Source organism: Chiloscyllium punctatum, chromosome 40 (assembly GCF_047496795.1).
Source record: "Chiloscyllium punctatum isolate Juve2018m chromosome 40, sChiPun1.3, whole genome shotgun sequence".
Classification (NCBI taxonomy): domain Eukaryota; kingdom Metazoa; phylum Chordata; class Chondrichthyes; order Orectolobiformes; family Hemiscylliidae; genus Chiloscyllium; species Chiloscyllium punctatum.
In genome coordinates, this window is record NC_092778.1 from 12,051,348 (window position 1) to 12,069,813 (window position 18,466).

The 18,466-nt window shown below is 40.4% G+C and overlaps 1 protein-coding gene across 1 annotated transcript in view; it reads right to left on the reverse strand.

Annotated features, from left to right (window-relative positions):
- Nucleotides 1–1,094: 1,094 nt before the first annotated feature.
- The window catches only part of LOC140464348 (cytochrome P450 3A30-like), a 30,430-nt gene continuing 13,058 nt past the window's right edge, over nt 1,095–18,466 (reverse strand). Inside the window, exons 6-13 of the mRNA XM_072559301.1 lie at nt 18,225–18,313; nt 13,718–13,866; nt 12,176–12,303; nt 11,304–11,397; nt 9,465–9,625; nt 8,278–8,504; nt 3,513–3,675; nt 1,095–3,336 (exon numbers count right to left, since the gene is read on the reverse strand). Of these exons, the coding sequence (XP_072415402.1) occupies nt 3,241–3,336; nt 3,513–3,675; nt 8,278–8,504; nt 9,465–9,625; nt 11,304–11,397; nt 12,176–12,303; nt 13,718–13,866; nt 18,225–18,313 (1,107 nt within the window). The 3' untranslated portion in view covers nt 1,095–3,240. The remainder of the gene's footprint in view (nt 3,337–3,512; nt 3,676–8,277; nt 8,505–9,464; nt 9,626–11,303; nt 11,398–12,175; nt 12,304–13,717; nt 13,867–18,224; nt 18,314–18,466) is intronic.

The window sequence follows — 18,466 nt, forward strand, 5'->3', positions numbered from 1 at the left end:
AGGAGAGGTTCTTCAAGGAAGGCATCCTTGCAAGAGGATTCGCAGTAGGTTAAGATCAACTAGGAGAAAGTGAGGACTGCAGATGCTGGGGATCTGAGTTGAAAAATGTGTTGCTGGAAAAACGCAGCAGATCAGGCAGCTCTCCTCCTCCTTCTACAAGGATCTCAGTGAGTCCCTACCTGCAATCTTCTTCCTAACCTCTCCACCCCCACCCCCCTCTCCAGCCTATCACCCTCACCTTAACCTCATTCCACCTATCGCATTCCCAACGCCCCTCCCCCAAGTCCCTCCTCCCTACCTTTTATCTTAGCCTGCTTGGCACACCCTCCTCATTCCCGAAACGTCGATTCTCCTGCTCCTTTGATGCTGCCTGGCCTGCTGCGCTTTTCCAGCAACACATTTTCAGCTCTGATCTCCAGCATCTGCAGTCCTCACTTTCTCCTGAGAAACATATGAGCCATGATTGAATGGCAGAGCAGACTCAATGGGCTCAATGGCTGAATTTCAGCTCGTGTGTGTTATGGTCTGTTTCCACACTGTACAGCTCCAGACTCTAAGCTCTCTATTATACTCATTACATTAAAATAAGTATACTTTCAGACCTGTAATCCCACTGTGTTCATTAACTTGATCCTGCCTTTCTTCCTACTGCCCTTGTTGATTAGCCACTCTCCTCTCTTCAAACACTCTATATGCTGACCTATGCTCTTGGTTCCACTCTGTGCCACCCTAGTTTAAGCCCTCCAGAGTGGCACTAATAAATCTTCCTGCAAGGATATTGATGCTGCTCCAGTTTAGTTGCAACCTATCCTTCTTGTATAGGTCTCACATGTTGTAGAAGACATCCAAATATTTGAAGCCATCCTTCCTACAGCTGCTCTTTAGCCATTTAGCCAACTGTATTATCTTCCTATGTCTGGCCCCACTAGCACATGGCACAGGCAGTAGTCCTGAGATCACAAGCCTAAAAGGTCCTGCTTTTCAACTTCCTACCTTACTCCCTAAATTCTCTTTGCACATTATTCAGAGTCTGAGAAGACTTTGGCCACTGTGACACCTTCAACAGATTATTTAATTAATTAGTAACAGTATCATTTCAAGGAACAGAAATGTTTAATTGGTGAAGATAGCATTTTAGAATAAACACAAATTGTTCCCAAAATTTGTTAGCATTTCTTTTACTATTTCAAATACACTATTTTTTCAACATTACTGAAATGACTAAACAACCAAAGTCCCCTAAAATATCCCAAATTCAAATTCACACTCACACAATTAATAATTCAAAGCTGCCATTATTTGTGTTTCTTATGTTTGGAGTTAAGACTTTCCTCTTATTTACCATGACAACTGTTACCCAAAACAAAATTTAAATCTTCATTCCAATTTAACTAAGATGTAACTATCCACATAACCGGTGTTTGAGAAACAAGTGTTATCAGTTATGAATTGTTCTGACTGAGACTGAGTGTTTTGTTTTAACATTTGTTACAGTAAGAGTATGTTTAAAATGTGAATCGGATTGTGGAGTTTTTTTAATTGATTGCCAGTAATTCAAATGACTTTTCAACAAGTTAACAATTTCTAAGATTGTAACAATTCAGTGAAAAATTGTGCATTTTTGGAGCACATTGACACCTTGAATTGAAGTGCTCCTACCAGCGCATACTGTGCTGAGGGATAGCCACCAACTTCCTGATGATTGGACTGACTGTATCACTGGGCTTCTTGCTTGCTCTCTGACCACTCACTTTGTGCCTACTTGGATACTGACAGTACTTGTGTATGACTTTGCCATTTAGCGCAGACACAGGCAGCTTGTCAAGTGATCTGTCAAGGGTGGATATGTTGCTGTACATGCCATCCGAGATCAATGTCATAATGCAGAATATGTCAGCAGCATACAAAGCATACTGCTTCAATGAAATGGTTTTGTCTTAAAGTCCACTAGAAGTAGACCTCAGTCAAACCAAGGGAGACAGCTACCATTGAGGGATCCTGCACAGTAAGTCAAAGGCAGCTTCTGGTATCAGTCAGGGAATTGAACATGACTAATTGAACGATCACCACTTGGGTAATCAGGGCAGGGTCATCTATAGCTCTGATTAACATCTGTGCTCTAACATCTACATACTACCTGCAAAAAAGACTGAACTTCCAGTTGCCTGCCACTTTAGCACAACATCCTGTTCCCTGGCCAATATCTCTATCACAGGCTTATTGAGGTTCTCCAGCGAAGCTCAGCATAAGCTGAAAGATCACCTCATTTTCTACGTTGGGACTCTGCAGCCATCTGGTCTCAATTGAGGTTCAATAACTTTAGGGCTCAACTCCCCCAAGTCCTTGCCCCCTATTGAACACGTCAGGCCTTATCACATGATACACTACATATTGTTAGTCACTAACAGAACCCATTAGCAGCTATTCATTCTCCTCGGTTGCTCATGATCTTCTCTTTCATCTGTCCAACTGTTCTTTCTTTTGGGCTCTGTTCCTACTATCATTTACTCCTTACTCCCCTCCCCTACCCTATCTTCTGCATGTAATCTGACATTTTCCCAGCTCCTTCAGTTTTGAGGAAGGGTCATCAGACCCGAAAGGTTAACTTTTATTTCTCTTCACAGCTGCAGCGAGACCTGCTAAGCTTTTCCAACAACTTCTGTTTTGTTTCATCTAGGTCTCTGCAGTCCAGGGAGTGGGCCACAGTTGTGCAATTCAATGCAAAATGTCTGGGGAGTTGCAGTAAGTCAATCACGGAGCTGCATAGATCATTTAGGATAACCATGGCACTTTGTATTTATAATTTTAAAAAGTTGCTTAAGACTGAAAATGTACAATTAATAAGAAACCTTTGGCAGATGTTTTCATTCAAATACACTTAGTATAATAGAAATAATGTCTATCCATCTATCAAATAATTTGTTATCACAGAATGATTCATTAGAATATCAAAAATATTTTTAAAAATACATTTAACATTCTACTAATTAGACAAACTACCTTGAGATCTTTTTTCTATTGAATAATCAATGATAGTATCTTTCCAAAAAACACTCAACATTCAGTCACAGCATCTGAAGATCATAGATCCTCATCACTTAATCCCGGCTTCCTCTGATGAGACAGACTTATTGTTTATCCATGTATTTTCATTTCCTTTGCAGTGATACAGCCCATTTCTCTTCAGTTCAAGGCATTCACGCTCCTAAATATTTTAACAGCTCCAAGTGGACCACTGCCTTATTCCCTTGAATCAGCATTCACCCGTGGCACAAATTTCAGGATCACGGGTTTTTTGGGATGCATGGGTCCTTTCACATCCATTTCTAGTGGGATCTGGAATAGAATGAGCAATGGTGAGGAGGGCAATGGGAATGTTTGACTGAAAAGTTTTATGTATTCAACTATCAGGCCATGATCTCCTTCCTGTCCCATTATTCACTTAATTTTTAAATCCAACTTCAAAACACATTTACACTTTCAGATAATTTTTTATATGCTGAAATTCTCACCGGTGTCTCCTTGCATGGCACAATGGTCAAATGTTGCAAGAATGAAGCAAGTGCCATCCTCATCATAAGTTGAGCAAATCGCATCCCGATGCAGTTCCGAGGGCCCACTCCAAATGGCAAGAAGATATTTGGATTCCGAGACTCCCTATTCTCTTTACTGAACCTAGTTATATTGGCAAAACAAAAGGGAAAGAGACCATTGTCATTGTCAAATTGGCTTGGATGCAGGCGAGGTAGATGTATCTCCAGGTGACTGGAGAACAGAGTTTTCACAGTGGAATTCACCAGTAACATACCGGAACTTCAATGGAGTCGGGGCAGAGGTAGGAGTAGTGGCCACCACTGAAGGAGAAGATCCTAGAGAAACCAAAAGGTCTAAAAGTTGGACTACACCCCAGGGTTCTGAAACAGACAGCTGAGGAGATTGCAGAGTCATTGGTGGTTATCCTTCAAGAACCGTGGAGGCTTACAGAGGACTGGAAAATGGCTAATGTAACACCCATGTTAAAAAGACAGGAGGGAGGGAGGGAGGCAGATGTCAGAAACTATATACCAGTTAGCCTGACAGGGTCATTGGTAAAATTTGAGTCCATTAAAGATAAAATTGTGGAGTACTTAGAAACGCATGGGAAATTGGGGCAAAGTCAGCATGGCTTTGTCAAGAGAAGGTAACGCCTGACAAATATGTTAGAATTCTTTGAGGAGGTAACAAGCAAATTAGACAAAGGAGCACCATGGAGTCTTAGAGATGTACAGCACAGAAACAGACCCATTGGTCCAACTTGTCCACGCTGACCAGACATCCCAACCTAATCCAATCCCTTTTTACAGCACCCAGCCCATATCCCTCCAAACACTTCCTATGCATATACCCTTCCAGATGCCTTTTAAATGTTACAATTGTGCCAGCCTCCACCACTTCCTCTGGCAGCTCATTCCATACACGTACCACCCTCTGTGTGGAAAAGTTGCCCCTTAGGAGTTGACATGTTCAATTTGGATTTCTAGAAGGCCTCTGACAATGTGCCCCACTGGACGCTGCAAAACAAGAAACGAGTCGATGTTGTTATGAGTAAAGTACTGGCATGGATAGAGGATTAGCTGACTGGCAGAAGTCAGAGAAGGGAATAAACGGGGTCTTTTTCAGGATGGCAACGAGTGACTAGTGGAGTTCTGTGAAGGTCAGTGTCGCGATCACAACAATTCACACTATATGTTAGGAATCTAGACAAAGACGTTTCCACTAGCAGGAAAGACTAGGATCCAGAAGGCCCAGCCTCTGATTGAATGGATACCCTTTTAGAACTGAGACAGAGGAATCTCTTCAACCAGAAGTTAATCTATGGAACTCATTGCCACAGAGAGCTGTGGAGGCCAAGTCATTAAGTGTTTTGAAGACAATGGTAGGTACATTCTTGATTGGTAAGGGGATCAAAGGTAAGAGGGAGAAGGCAGGAGAATTGGGTTGAGAAACATCTCAGCCATGACAAAATAGCAGAGCAGGCACAATAGGCTGAATGGCCTAACTCTGCTCCCACATCTTATGCTCTAATATAAAATTTGAAATGGTAATGATGATTATGTCCTAGCATTCCTTTATTGACTGACAGTGAGTTGATGTTTCACAACCATTGGATGTATAACTTGGTTTCCAGAACACGAAGTGTCTCCAGACTAATCCAATAATAGACAATAGACAATAGACAATAGATGCAGGAGTAGGCCATTCAGCCCTTCGAGCCTGCACCGCCATTCAATATGATCATGGCTGATCATTCCCAATCAGTATCCTGTTCCAGCCTTATCTCCATAACCCTTGACTCCACTATCTTTAAGAGCTCTATCCAATTCTTTCTTAAATGAATCCAGAGACTGGGCCTCCACTGCCCTCTGGGGCAGAGCATTCCACACAGCCACCACTCTCTGGGTGAAGTAGTTTCTCCTCATCTCTGTCCTAAGGGAACACAATGTTGATCTGATACTTGCCTAACATCCCAAATGGTAAAACTGGAGCATAATATGTCACAGTACCCCCAAAGTGCACATTAAAAAATACCAAACTAGCAGTTGACTTAGCCACTCTGTGACAGACCCCTTTGATACTAGCAGCTTCTTATCATTGTAGTAAATGAGGCACCTGTTTGAATTTCAAATTTATACAAGAAAAAATTATCACTATTTGTCCTGATTTAGTGGAACTGTCAGTGCTGGAAGTCATTACTTCAAAGTCTGACTGTTGCGATGTGCACTTAACTGAGGAAATCCAGCAGTTTCTGTCAGCGATTGTCTCCTTCACACAGCTTGTGAAGTTGAAAAATCACCACAGACAGTAAATCAATGAACTGACAAATTACTCTTTTATCTTATTTGTATGGCTTTAAGAATCTAGGACAAGTTGCATTTTGTTGAGTGAGATTACACTGGAATTTTAACACAAGTTTATTTTACAGAACAGCTTCACAGGTCCTGAGAAATATTTGTGAAATGTGAAATCATTTAATAAAAGTTCATACATAGACTTAAAGTATTTGTATTATGCTGGTTTTGGATATTTCAACTATTCCCTTAAACCATATACAGGTCCCAATTATTTATTGCTCCCTGCAAAATTGGATTATTTAAATTAAGACATTGAAAAAAGGAGAAACTAGAGAAAAAAAAAAGATATTTGTGGACAGCAGCTCACTTACTTTCTGTGGGCAATTCCTCACATACAACTGCAAGTTTTTGTTGCCATTTTAGTAGTCCATTTCCAGGCATTGTTCAAGTTTGTACCTTCTATAGTTCCAATGCCCACTCCTACTTTGGCATCATCTGCCAGTTTAGTAATATGTACTAAATGAGAGATTCATAATTTATCAGTTGGAAATAATAATGATCGCCAATATTGAGCTTGGGGCCCACTGTGCGGGACGTTCTTCATTTCTCTAACTAGGTACAAAATGCTTTCTATTGTCTGGCCAGTTTAAAGTTTACTTTGAGTTGCTAACATTTTGAGTTCAACCAACAAATGTTTTGTGGAACAAAAGCAGAAATTGCTGGAAAACTCTGCAGGTCTAACAGCATCTGTGGGGAGAAAGCAGAATTATCACATCGAGTCCAGTTACCCCTCTTCAGAATTTCAGGAATATCTTGTGGAACTTTGTCATTAGTGTTTAGGCCTCTTGAGAATGAGGTGGTTGTTCAGATGTTTATATTAATAATTGATGTGTCATTACAAAATAGAGGCTTCTCAAGCAGCCTGAAGCTATCACACTTAGCTCTCCATACGCGATAGTTCAGTTCTGTGGCCCTTTGAAAACAAATGAACAAGACACTACTTCCAGTAGCTAAAAAAGTATTTTGAACATGTGTGAACATCTACTCAGTATTGATTCAGTTGGCTATAGTGAGTGGTTTTAGCACTGTTATATTATTGGCTAGTGAGGCTCAACAGAAGAACTGCTCATGTCGAGTCTGATCACTATATTTGTTAGCCAGCAGACAGCACATGTAGGTATTCAAAGAGGACATTGCTTTGCCCAGCACTGATGACTCTGACAAATGACAACACCAGGTTATAGTCCAACAGGTTTATTTGGAAGTACTAGCTTTCAGAGCACTGCTCCTTCATCAAGTAGTTAGTGGAACAGGATCATAGGGACAGAATTTATAGCAAAAGATGTGTCCTATGATCCTGCTCCACTAGCTAACCGATAAAGAAGCAACATTCAGAAAGCTTGTACTTCCAAATAAATCTGTTGAACTATAACCTGGTGTCGTGTGATTTTTAACTTTGTTCTAGTCCAACCATCATCTAACAATGAGACATACATCAGGCCAGTTACCAAGATGGATCTTTAGCCAGACCGAATGGGTCTTGACTAGTATGTATATAATAAACCACAACATGTGCCAGTAATTTGCCTTCCATTTTCTGGTAGCTTTACAATGAAAATAAATTTTAAACTGCATCAGAAGCTATTTGACCATCAAAAATCAAAACCTTCAGGATTCCAAAAAAGTATTTTGCTCCGAATGTCAACACGGTCATCCAATACAACTATGTTTAAAGTTCCATCAGCTGAATAGATTAAGACCTAGCCTTATATTGAAACAAAGACCAACTGGTCAAAGCAGAAGTATAAAAAGGTGCCAAGTAAGAAAGGAGGTTGTTATTGGGTATTGTAATGTAAACAGTACTTCATTCAAATATTACTGTAATTGATGCAGCTCAGAGGTCAGCGCTGGGCTAGTTAAAAATCCCAAAAAGGAAAATGAAAAATACAAAATTCACATTCATCCTTTGTAGAAGCAGAGATCATTGGTCGTATGCAGAGGAACACAGATTACTTCTGTATAGTACAATGCAGAACAATGTCAATGATTAGGAGATAGGAGTGCAGATGCTGGGAGCCAGAGTTAAGAGGTGTGAGGCTGGGAAAACACAGCACGTTAGACAGCATCCAAGGATCAGGAAAGTCAACCTTTTAGACTGAAATATTGATTTTCCTGCACCTTAGATGCTAACTGACTTGCAGTGCTTTTCCAGCCTCTCATCTATTGACAAATGTTCATGATGTTACTCTGATGTGTTGACTTTAGGAAGAGGATTAGAACAGTATGAGAGGGCGCAGTAATTAGTATTCTGTAAATTAGCATGTTAATAAAGTTTTTACAACACTTGCAGGGATTCAGACAAGTTACTCTGACATGATACAAAGACAGGTGCAGCAGAATCAATGGAAACAGCCTAGCCAAGTAGAGCAAATATGTGCAGTAATACCTTTCAGGTCTAAACTCTTCAGGTTCTGGCCAGTATTTTGGATCACGGTGCAGAACATAGGCAGGAACCATGACGACAGTCCCCTTTGGAACAGTTATCCCATTGAGCTGGACATCTTTCTTGCACACTCTGTCAATACGGGGGGCAGGGGGGAACATTCGTAGGGTTTCAGATATCACCATGTCCATATATTCCAACTGCATCACTCCATCGTATGTGGGAGGAGCCTTTAAAAGGGAAAAAAAACAAAACAAGTCATTAGTGAAATTCATATATTTAAAATATTTAGCCACAGGGCAAGAGAAGCAATCTCTGGTATTTGTGATGGTACAGGTGGCGTATGAATAGTGGGGAGACCAGAAAGTAATCTAATTGAGAATTCAGATATTGCATTCCATAGAATGTTAAACTATCTGTGCGTATGTTTGTGTGTGTGCGCATGTTCATAGATTGGGACTGCCAGAGTGTCAAGGATTGGAGGGAGAGGAATTTGTTCTGCATGTACAAGCAAATTTCCTGATTCAGTATGTAGATTTACCTAGTACAGAATGAGCAAAACTTGACTTGCTCTTAAGAAATAAGAGAGTGCAAATACCTGAGGTGTCAGTTGGGAGCATTTTGGGGCTAGTGATCATAATTCTATTAGTTTTAAAGTAGTGATGGAAAAAGAGAGACTTACCTACAAGTTAAATTTATAAACTGGAGGATGACTAGTTTTGATGGTATTAGGCAAGAACTTTAAAAAAAGGTGATGGGGGGGGCAGATGTACACAGGTAAAGAGACAGCTGGAAAATAGGAAGCCTTCAAAAATGGGATAAGGGGAGTCCAGAGGCAGTATCTTCCTGTTAGGATGAAGGGCAAGGCTGGTAGGTGTAGGGAATGCTGGATGACTCTTGAAAGTGAGGTTTTGGTCAAGAAAAAAAGAAGCATATGTAAAATCACAAAAAAAAATACAGTACAGAGCATTCCAAATGAGAGACACTGAATGAAAACCCTTTCAACTGGATATAAAGCATCTCAGAGCAGGATTGTGAATAGCATGAGAGTTCTTACTGCAAAAATGTAACTAGTTATAATCAGACTATTGTGCATAAGGTTTTAAAAAAAACAATTACTACCATTCAGAAGTTGCTGCAAAAAGGAATCCGAAGGTTATTATCACCAAAGTAGAATTGCAAGTTCTCACTTTGTTTGGGAAAGCTTCATCTATCTCTTGCTGCAGTTTCTTCTGTACGTCTGGGTGCGTTGCCAGGTTGTGTGCAGTATATGATAGTGTATTGCTGGTGGTCTCATATCCAGCAAAGATAAATGTCATGGCCTGTGCCAGAATCTCTGTGTCTGTTAGACCTGCAGAGAGAATTAGAATATATGTATCACAAATTTTGCCTTACACTACCAAAAGATAAAAATGTTGGCTCTCCAATAAAAGCAATTCTTAAAATATATTACCAATTAAAAGTATGATTATAAGTAATTAAATGATGCATTGAATTAAGCCACAGCTTAAAATCATTAATATACTGTACTCTGAGTATATGATGCACTGGAAGTAAAATGACAGTTCAAATATACTTTTTTACTCAGTAAGTAAAAACAGCACTGACAAGAGTCAAGCTTGGATATTACTGACCAGAATTTGAATGTTCAGTCACAAAGGGTTTCAGGACAAATCAGAAGGGTCTCAATTTCCCTGCACAACACAGGATTCAGATCCTACTTTCGGGCTCACAATTGTGCAGAATGAACACCTAGGAACCAGGCAATTCCCATTTGGGTAGTCAAAATATTGGATACATAACTGGCTCAAAAAAGGTAGGAGACAGAGGGTTGCTTTTCAGACTGGAGGCCTGTGTCCAGCAGTGTGCCACGAGGATCAGTGCTGGCTCCACTGCTTTTTGTCATTTACATAAATGATGTGCATTCGAATATAGGAAGTATGGTCATTAAGTTTGCAGATGACACCAAAATTGGAGGTGTCGCAGGTAGTGAAAAAGATTACTTCAGAGTACAACGGCACATTGATCAGATGGAACAATGGGCTGAGAAGCGGCAGGAGATGTTTGATTCAGATAAATGTGAAGTTCTGCAATTTGAAAAGGCAACTCAGGGCAGGTGTATACACTTAATGGTAAGGTCTTGGGGAGTGTTGCCACATAAAGAGATCTTGGAGTACAGGTTCCTTTAAAGTGGAATCACACAGACAGGATAGTGAAGGCGGTGTTTGGTATGCTTCCCTTTATTGGTTAGTGCATTGAGTATGGGAGTTGGGAGATCATGTTGGAGCTATAGAGCACATTGATTAGGCTACTTTTGGAAGACTGTGTTCAATTCTGGTCTCTCAGCTATAGGAAAGATATTAAGATTGTACAGAAAAGATTTACAAGGATGTTGCCTGTTTGGAGAGTTTGAGCTTTAGGGAGAAGCTAAGTAGGCTGGGACTCTTTTGCCTGAAGCGTCAGAGACCTTATAGAAGTTTATAAAGTTGTCAGGAGCATGGAAAACATGAACAGCCATGGGTAGGGGAGTCCAAAGTCAGAGGGCACAGGTTTAAGGTGAGGAGAAAGATTTAAAAGGGACCAAAAGGGCAACTTTTTCACACAGAGTGGTGTGTGTTTAGAATGAACTGCCAGAGGGAATGGTGAAGGCTGGTGCATTAACACCATTTAAAAGGCATCTGGATGGGTATATGAATAGGAAGGATTGAGAGGGATAATGGGCCAAATGCTGGCAAATGGGACTGGATCTGTTTGGGATCTCTGGTCGCCGTGAATGAATTGGACCGAAATGTCTGTTTCCATGCTGTACATCGCTCTTGACTCTAAGATTCCAAAATGCTCCATGTAACCCCTCACTGACACTTAAAGGAGCTGGGAATAGATCACGTGTCTAAATTGTCAGCCAGGCAGGAATGGGAAAACTAGAGGACCAGACAATAGCAAACAAGAAACTGAATAGGGAAGCATTCATTTCAGGATCAGAAAGAAACAAAGGATGAAGGCAATGAGAAGCTTTCCCCCGATAATACCTTTGTCTATCGACTTGCTGTCACCATTCTGTTTCTCAGAGCTGGTATTGGTTACTTGCGAATCAACCATTAGCTGCAGGAAATCCACCCGATCCTTAGAATTAAACAACCACCATTTGTGAGTACTTAGCTTTTAAAAAAAAACCAACAGCGCTCAGCTTCATCCTGTTAGCAAGGAAGAGGAACAAGGGGTCTCTTTCAGAGGCTCAGTGATTAGCACTGCAGCCTCACAGCAGCAGGGACCCGGGTTCGATGCAAGCCTTGGGTGAACGTCTGTGTGGAGTTTGCACATTCTCCGTGTCTGCGTGGGTTTCCTCCAGGTGCTCTGGTTTCCTCCCACAGTCCAAAGATGTGCAAGTGAATTGGCCACGCTAAATTGCCCATAGTGTTAGGTGCATTAGCCAGAGGGAAATAGGTCTGGGTGGGTTGCTCTTCAGAGGTCGGTGTGGACTTGTTGGGCTGAAGGGCCTGTTTCCACACTGGAGGAAATCTAATCTAACCTAATATTCTCAGGTAGCTCATTTTATACATGGACCACTCTGTGAAAATGATGCCTCTTATGTCCCTTTTAATACTCTCCCCTCCCACCTTAAACCAATGTCCTCTAGTTTTGGACTCCCCCACCCCAAGGAAAAGACCTTGTCTATTCATCCTATCCATGCCATTCATGATTTTATAAACTTCTATAAGGTCACCTCTCAACCTCCTATGCTCCAAGGAAAACAGCCCCAGCCTATTCAGCCTCTCCCTATAGCTCAAACCCTCCAAACCTGGCAACATCCTTGTAAACCTTTCCTGAACCCCTTTCAAGTTTCACAACATCCTTCCTATAGCAGGGAGAGAAGCATTTCAATGATTAGTTTAATACTCACAGTGTGCACTCCCTTTTGTCTTTTTGCCTTCAAGTTCGCCAGAGCATTCATGAAAAATTCGTTCACATCTCTGGGGAAGAAGCTAAAATTAAGCTTCGCAAGGATTGGAACAACAGCAGGAAAAACCACTAGAACAAAAGATAAAAGTTATAAGAGATGACAAATAGCACTGACAGTACACCAAGACACTATTCATAGGACATGCTGATGCAGCACCAGAGATCAAGGTTCAATTCCTGCCTCGGGTGATTGTTTATATGGATTTGCTGCCCACCCTAATTGGCCTTAAGAAGCTGGTGGTGATCCACATTCTTGAACTGGTGCAGTCCTTGTCATAAAAGGAACAGACTGACTGTTGGGAAGAGTTCCAGGATTTTGATCCCATGGTACTGTAGTTGTGGCAATATAGTCTTTAACATTTGGTGTGTGGCTGAGAAAATAACTTGCAAGCAGTGGTCTCCCAATCCATTGTTCTTCTGAGTGATAGAGGCCACAGGTTTTTTAGGGGTTGTCAAGGGAACCTTGATAAGGTCCTGAATTTTGCAGGTGGTATACACTGTTGCTACTGGGTGCCAGTGAAAAACAGCAAGAATGTTTAGGATGGTGGATAGGGAGCCAGTTACGCAGGCTGCTTTATTTTGGAAGGTGTCATTGCTTGGAGTGTTATTGAAGCTCTTAGATCATGGTATCCCTATGAAGTTGCAATCATTCAGGCAAGTATTTCATCCTTCTTGACCTAGGATTTGTAGAATATGGGCAGGCTTTGAGAGATGACCTTTCATGGAGAACATGATTTATAAGGCTGAACCAGTTCAGTATCTGGGCAGTGATAATCCCCAGGATACTGACAATGGCACACATTCAGCAAAGGCATTGCAATCAAATGTCAAGGGGAAGTGGTTTAGATATTCCCTTTGTTGGGTGATTACAGTTGGAACTGAATAGCTGACAAGTCTTGAAGGGAGAAAACTCCTCTTTGGATATGGATGACATTATGATTATTAAATGTTTTGGGGTCCCTAATGAAGTCTACTGAGTCCTGGATTTTTTGACACAATGGCATGGTGGCTCAGTGGTTAGCACTGCTGCCTAACAGCATCAGAGACCATGGTTCAATTCCTGCCTCAGGTGATTGTCTATATGCAGTTCACATATTTGCTCCATGTCTGCGTGGGTTTCCTCTTTGGAGCTCTGATTTCCTCCCACATTCCGAAGATGTGCGGGTTAGGTGAATTATCCATTGCCCATAGTGTTTAGGGATGTGTAAGTTAGGTGCATTACTTTAGGGTAAATGTAGAGGAGATGGGGAATGGGTCTGGGTGGATTGCTCGGAGTGTCGGTTTGGACTTGTTGGGCCAAAGGGCCTTTTTCCACACTGTAGGGAATCTATGAAAGCTACTAGAAGTGCAAACTGTTGGCACTGCAGCTATGGAAACAGGGCAGCTGGAGTGAACAGTGCAACCAGCAGCATATCTCCTCAAATCAGAAGAAAACCTTCCCCGAACTGAACTAAAACAAAAAGAAATATGATGAATCACTTACAAGCAAGAATAAGAACCGGGTTGAAGAAGCTGAACTTGATCAGTTTCTTGATGTTGCTAACAAACAGGTCATTGGGATTGTTGATTGAGTCAACATCCACACTGAATGCAGTGCTCGTCACCACATCCATACTGTATGTACCAAAGATACTGGAAGAAAAGAAAAATTTATTTGTTACAACTGCTTATCAGCTGAAAGAGAAAAAAAAATCTTTCACCATTTGACAGTAAAGACAAGAGTAAACCATCGCATGTATGTACCAACCAAGAGTGCTTCAAAGCTGTGATCTAACACTCAGTATATCTATTCGGTTCTCCCTCTCATGGTGATTTAGTGTTTCCTTAAATGTATCAACTTCACCTGTAAAATTTTAACAGGTCTAGATAGGGTAAATGCAGGACGAATGTTCCTGATAACTGGAGGGTCCAGAACTTTAACAGATATGGAATAGGCCATCTGGGCCTGAGATAAGGAGAAATTTCTTCACCCAGAGAGTGGTGAGCCTATTGAATTCTTGACCACCAAAAGCAGTTGAGCCAAATCATTGAATGTTTAAGAAAGCATTAGGTATAGTTCTTAGGTCTGAAGGGATCAAAAGTATGAGGGGAAAATATAAACAGGGTACTCAGTAGACGATTAGGCATGATCACACTGAATGGCAGAGCAAGCTGGAGGGAAGTACTCCTATTTTGTGATAGTGTGGTGATTTGAAATCCATAACAGAATGAAAATTTAGACCCTATTAAATGATCTGGCTCAGGAAAACCTAGTGCAGTATAATTAAGCTGCAACATGGCGTTCAGTGGTTTTTAAAACCAACCAACTACAGAGGGTCTGCAATCGTTTTGTTTCCACTTCAGTTCACTGGAATAGTGAATACAAATGTAAGCAGTCAAGGTCGGTACCCCACGGAGCCAATTATCAGCTGTGCATTCACAGCACTGAGAACAACTCTAACATTGGCTGTGCTGCTACTCAAAATCTAGAGAATGTGAATAACATCAATTAGTGATCATGGCCTTGTTAGCCATTTGAAGCATTTTATTGCTTTATTATATTATATGGAATGCCTAACTGATGGTTTTATTTTAATGGTCATTTTTCCATCATAGTTTTGGCTGCCAGAAACTATGGAGAAGCGGACAGTGATGTCACAGTAGTTTATAAGGTGCAAATGAGTGAATTCACAAATTGCAAATGCTAATAGTGGATACCTTACAGTATTCATGTAGGGAGAGCAACAGTAATATCTGGAAGAAAAAGTGTCAAAAGGGAGGCGTATAGACTGGCGATAGGAGCATTGTAAAAAGTGGGGAAAGAGTTCCTAGAATGTTTATAGGAAAAGATTCAACAGCAGCACATTTCTAGTCCAAGGAGAAAATGTGACATTGCTGAATCTGGTTTATGGGAATAAGTGAGGCCAAGTGTCAGCAGGCGAACTGTGATCACTATCAGTGAACTGCAGGGGACAGTGATCACTATCATCTGGTTGAGACTGGCTACAGAAGAGGACAAGAAGAAATTAACTAGGAAAAGCCAACTTCAATGGAGTGAGACAAATTTGGCCAATGTGGGCAAACTAGAACTGAACAATGTGCTGCCCTAAAACAGAGGAAATAGTTTGAATCAGGTACATTTCCAGTGGAAAGGTATAACAAACAAAGCCAGAACTTCTGGGATGAAGAAATAACACAGATAAGGGGACATTAAAATGACTGCGTCATACAATTAAAAAATTAGGCTATACATAGAAGCTTCAGAGCAGAATTTTTAAAAAAAATACACTGAGTATGAGAAATAAGTGGCTTCCAACAAAAAGGAATCCAAATGTCTATGAAATATTTAAATAATAACTGAGGAGTTAGGAGAAATTAGGGCAAGTAAGGATTAAAAAAAGGATTTATGCATAGAGACCATGGCATGGTAAAAATTGAGTATCAAGGATGACTATGCACCCCAGTGGAGAGAAAAGATAGCGTCTTGGGCTAAGGTGGTTTAATTAAGGAAAGCTAACATCAATTTGTTGAAGTAAAGTCATGTTTAACTGACTTCCCTGAGTTTTTCTTAGCCCAGGGTTGACAGAAGGAAAATGACAGTAATCTTATCGATGGTGTACACAGACTTAGTGCTACACTGATTTGTGATGTTATGAAGATGTGGATGTACTTTGACAGTTAAAAGCAGCAGAACTACTTGACACAGAACCAAGGGTTCTCAATAAGGCAACAATGTAAACCTCAATTAGATCACTGCCTCGAGACAAAACAAATTCAAATTTGGCCAGTCAGTTTAAGTTATACCCTGAAAAGTATCAAACTCCAGTCCAGTTTGAATTGAGTAAATTGACAATATTAAAAGCCTCTGACACAGATTCTTTGGGGGGGTACAAGACCGAGGAAAATTGAACAGTTGAGAGGAGAACTGACAAGCCCAGCATGCAAAACAGACTGCCTGAAAAATAGCTCTCTTAAAAGTACCTTTTTGATTTCTCTGTGACTGAGAAATTCCTAAGAAGACACAGGAAAATCCGAATAGAGGAACAAAAGCTGCCTAGTTTTGAGATAAGAAGTGTGGTTTTATAAATCTTAATTGGGGGTTTTAATCAGACTAGTATTATAGAAGGGATGGTAAAAAGATAGGTTAGAGGAAGAAATTGTAAATACTCGTTAGTTCATTATTCTGTTATACTTTAAGAAATAAAGTTTTACTTTAAATAGTTCTTGGCCACTCGAACTTTTACAGATTACTGCATGGGATAAATCTTTTGTGTTGCTGGTTTTATATTTAGCAGGAGTGTTTACCCAGTGTCCTGACAGTGAGCAATATGCAAATATATTGAACGCACAGAATCAACATCGATACAAAATTGGCAGAGGTTATAAGAAACATTACTTTGAACAGGAGGAAAGTTTATAGTAGGGTTGGTGTTAGGATCCCTGGTCTACTTGATCTAGAACAATGATCTGGACTTATGTGGACAAGGTACAATGTCAAAATATAAACAGGACAAAACTTAAAGATATGTGAACTACAAGGAAAATAATACTAAACTTGAAAAAAGACAGGATTTTGATAAGATTACTGTCATCTTTCTTCTGTCAACCCTGGGCAAAGAAAAACTCAGGGAAACAAGTGGCAGATGAAATTTAACACAGAAGTGTGTAGTGATTCTTTTGATTGGAAGAATGAGGAGCGAAAATACAAAAAGGGCACAAGTCTAAACGTGGTGCAGGAGCAAAGAGCTGGGTTATGGGTGCGCGCAATTCACTGTTGATAAGACAGGTCCAGAGGCAGTGTGACTAATGAAGCCAATGGGATCCAAGACTTCATAAATAATAGTATGAGAGTACAAAAACAAGAGCATTATGACAAACTGTGCTAAAAATGTAAATTTAGGCTCAACAATAAGCTTCGCGTTCAGTTCTTGGCACCAAATTACAAGGTAATGAATTGGAGAGGATGCAAAAAAAAACATCGCAAAAATTGCTTCAGGACTGAGAATCTCCAGCTACATAAATAGATAGAAGAATCTGGGACTGGTCTGAGAAGATTTGATGGAGGGATTCAAAATGACAGTCTGAACAGAGTAGAGAGGAACTGTTCCCATTGGAGGACGGCACCAATTTATTGAGTTGGGCAAAAAGACAACACGGTTAGATTATTTGTACATTACCCAATGACTTCATGTCTTGTATGTGGATACTATTTGAGTTCCAATCAAATTCACAGAGTAAAAGCTGTGAATTATATGAGAGTCTTTCTGCTTAGACAGAAGTTTTTTTGTCATTCTTTTTAGGGATGCAGGTGTCGCTGGGTGAGTTCAACCCAATTACCTTTGATTAAGTGAAAGTGAAGCATCTCGACTGTAACACCAGGGTAGGAAGTTCCATGATTTTGGTCCAGTCAGAGATGTGTTTCAGACTTGCAGGTGGTAATTGCCAGCATATCCATGGTCTTTGTCCTTCAAGGTTATAGAGATTGTGGCTCCTTGGAATGAGCTGTCAAGGGATCCTTAGTGAGTTGTTGCAATGTATTTTATAAACTGTGTTTTTTTTTATAAACAATGCTACTGTGCATTGATGGAGATGGGGGGTAAAATAAACTCTTATGGCAGCTCCTCTATCTGATGTCTACAGCGAGGTTCAAAGTGACATTAAGAAAATCTCAGAAGCAGTTCATCCACCATCATTGCCAATGTTACCCAAAGGGAGAAATGGAAGGATTGAGAAACCTCAACGTGCATATGTCTTTTCAATATGGAAGCTACATGTTTGAGCTGTAGTGAGACGTTAAGATGTACCATCACAATCAGCTTATATAAAGGTATAACTGGTTAACACAGGATGACCAGCAAGTTCATGAAAGTTAGCAAAGATCACATGAATTCCACTTAGAGACCAGTGCAAATCAGAAAGTCCTTGGATCAAAATGAAAATCATTTATCGTGTTTGGGAATGATTTATGGTACAGAAACAGAAATGTCTAATCTTATAGACAGGTTACTCACTCTTTCATGTCAGCAGATTCATTCAGCATTGCTTTCTTTTTTGCATTCTTTACAAGATTTTCTGCATAGTGACTGATGATTGGACACATCTGGGAAGGGAAAGAAAAACAGGACAAACAATGGATTTACAAAGCTGGTTGGGACCCAAATGTTCCTGGAGATTAGCAGATTTCATCTAGTAATGGAGCATCTTACACACTCCACATCCCTTCAGGATTACACAGTGACAGATAATATATTTC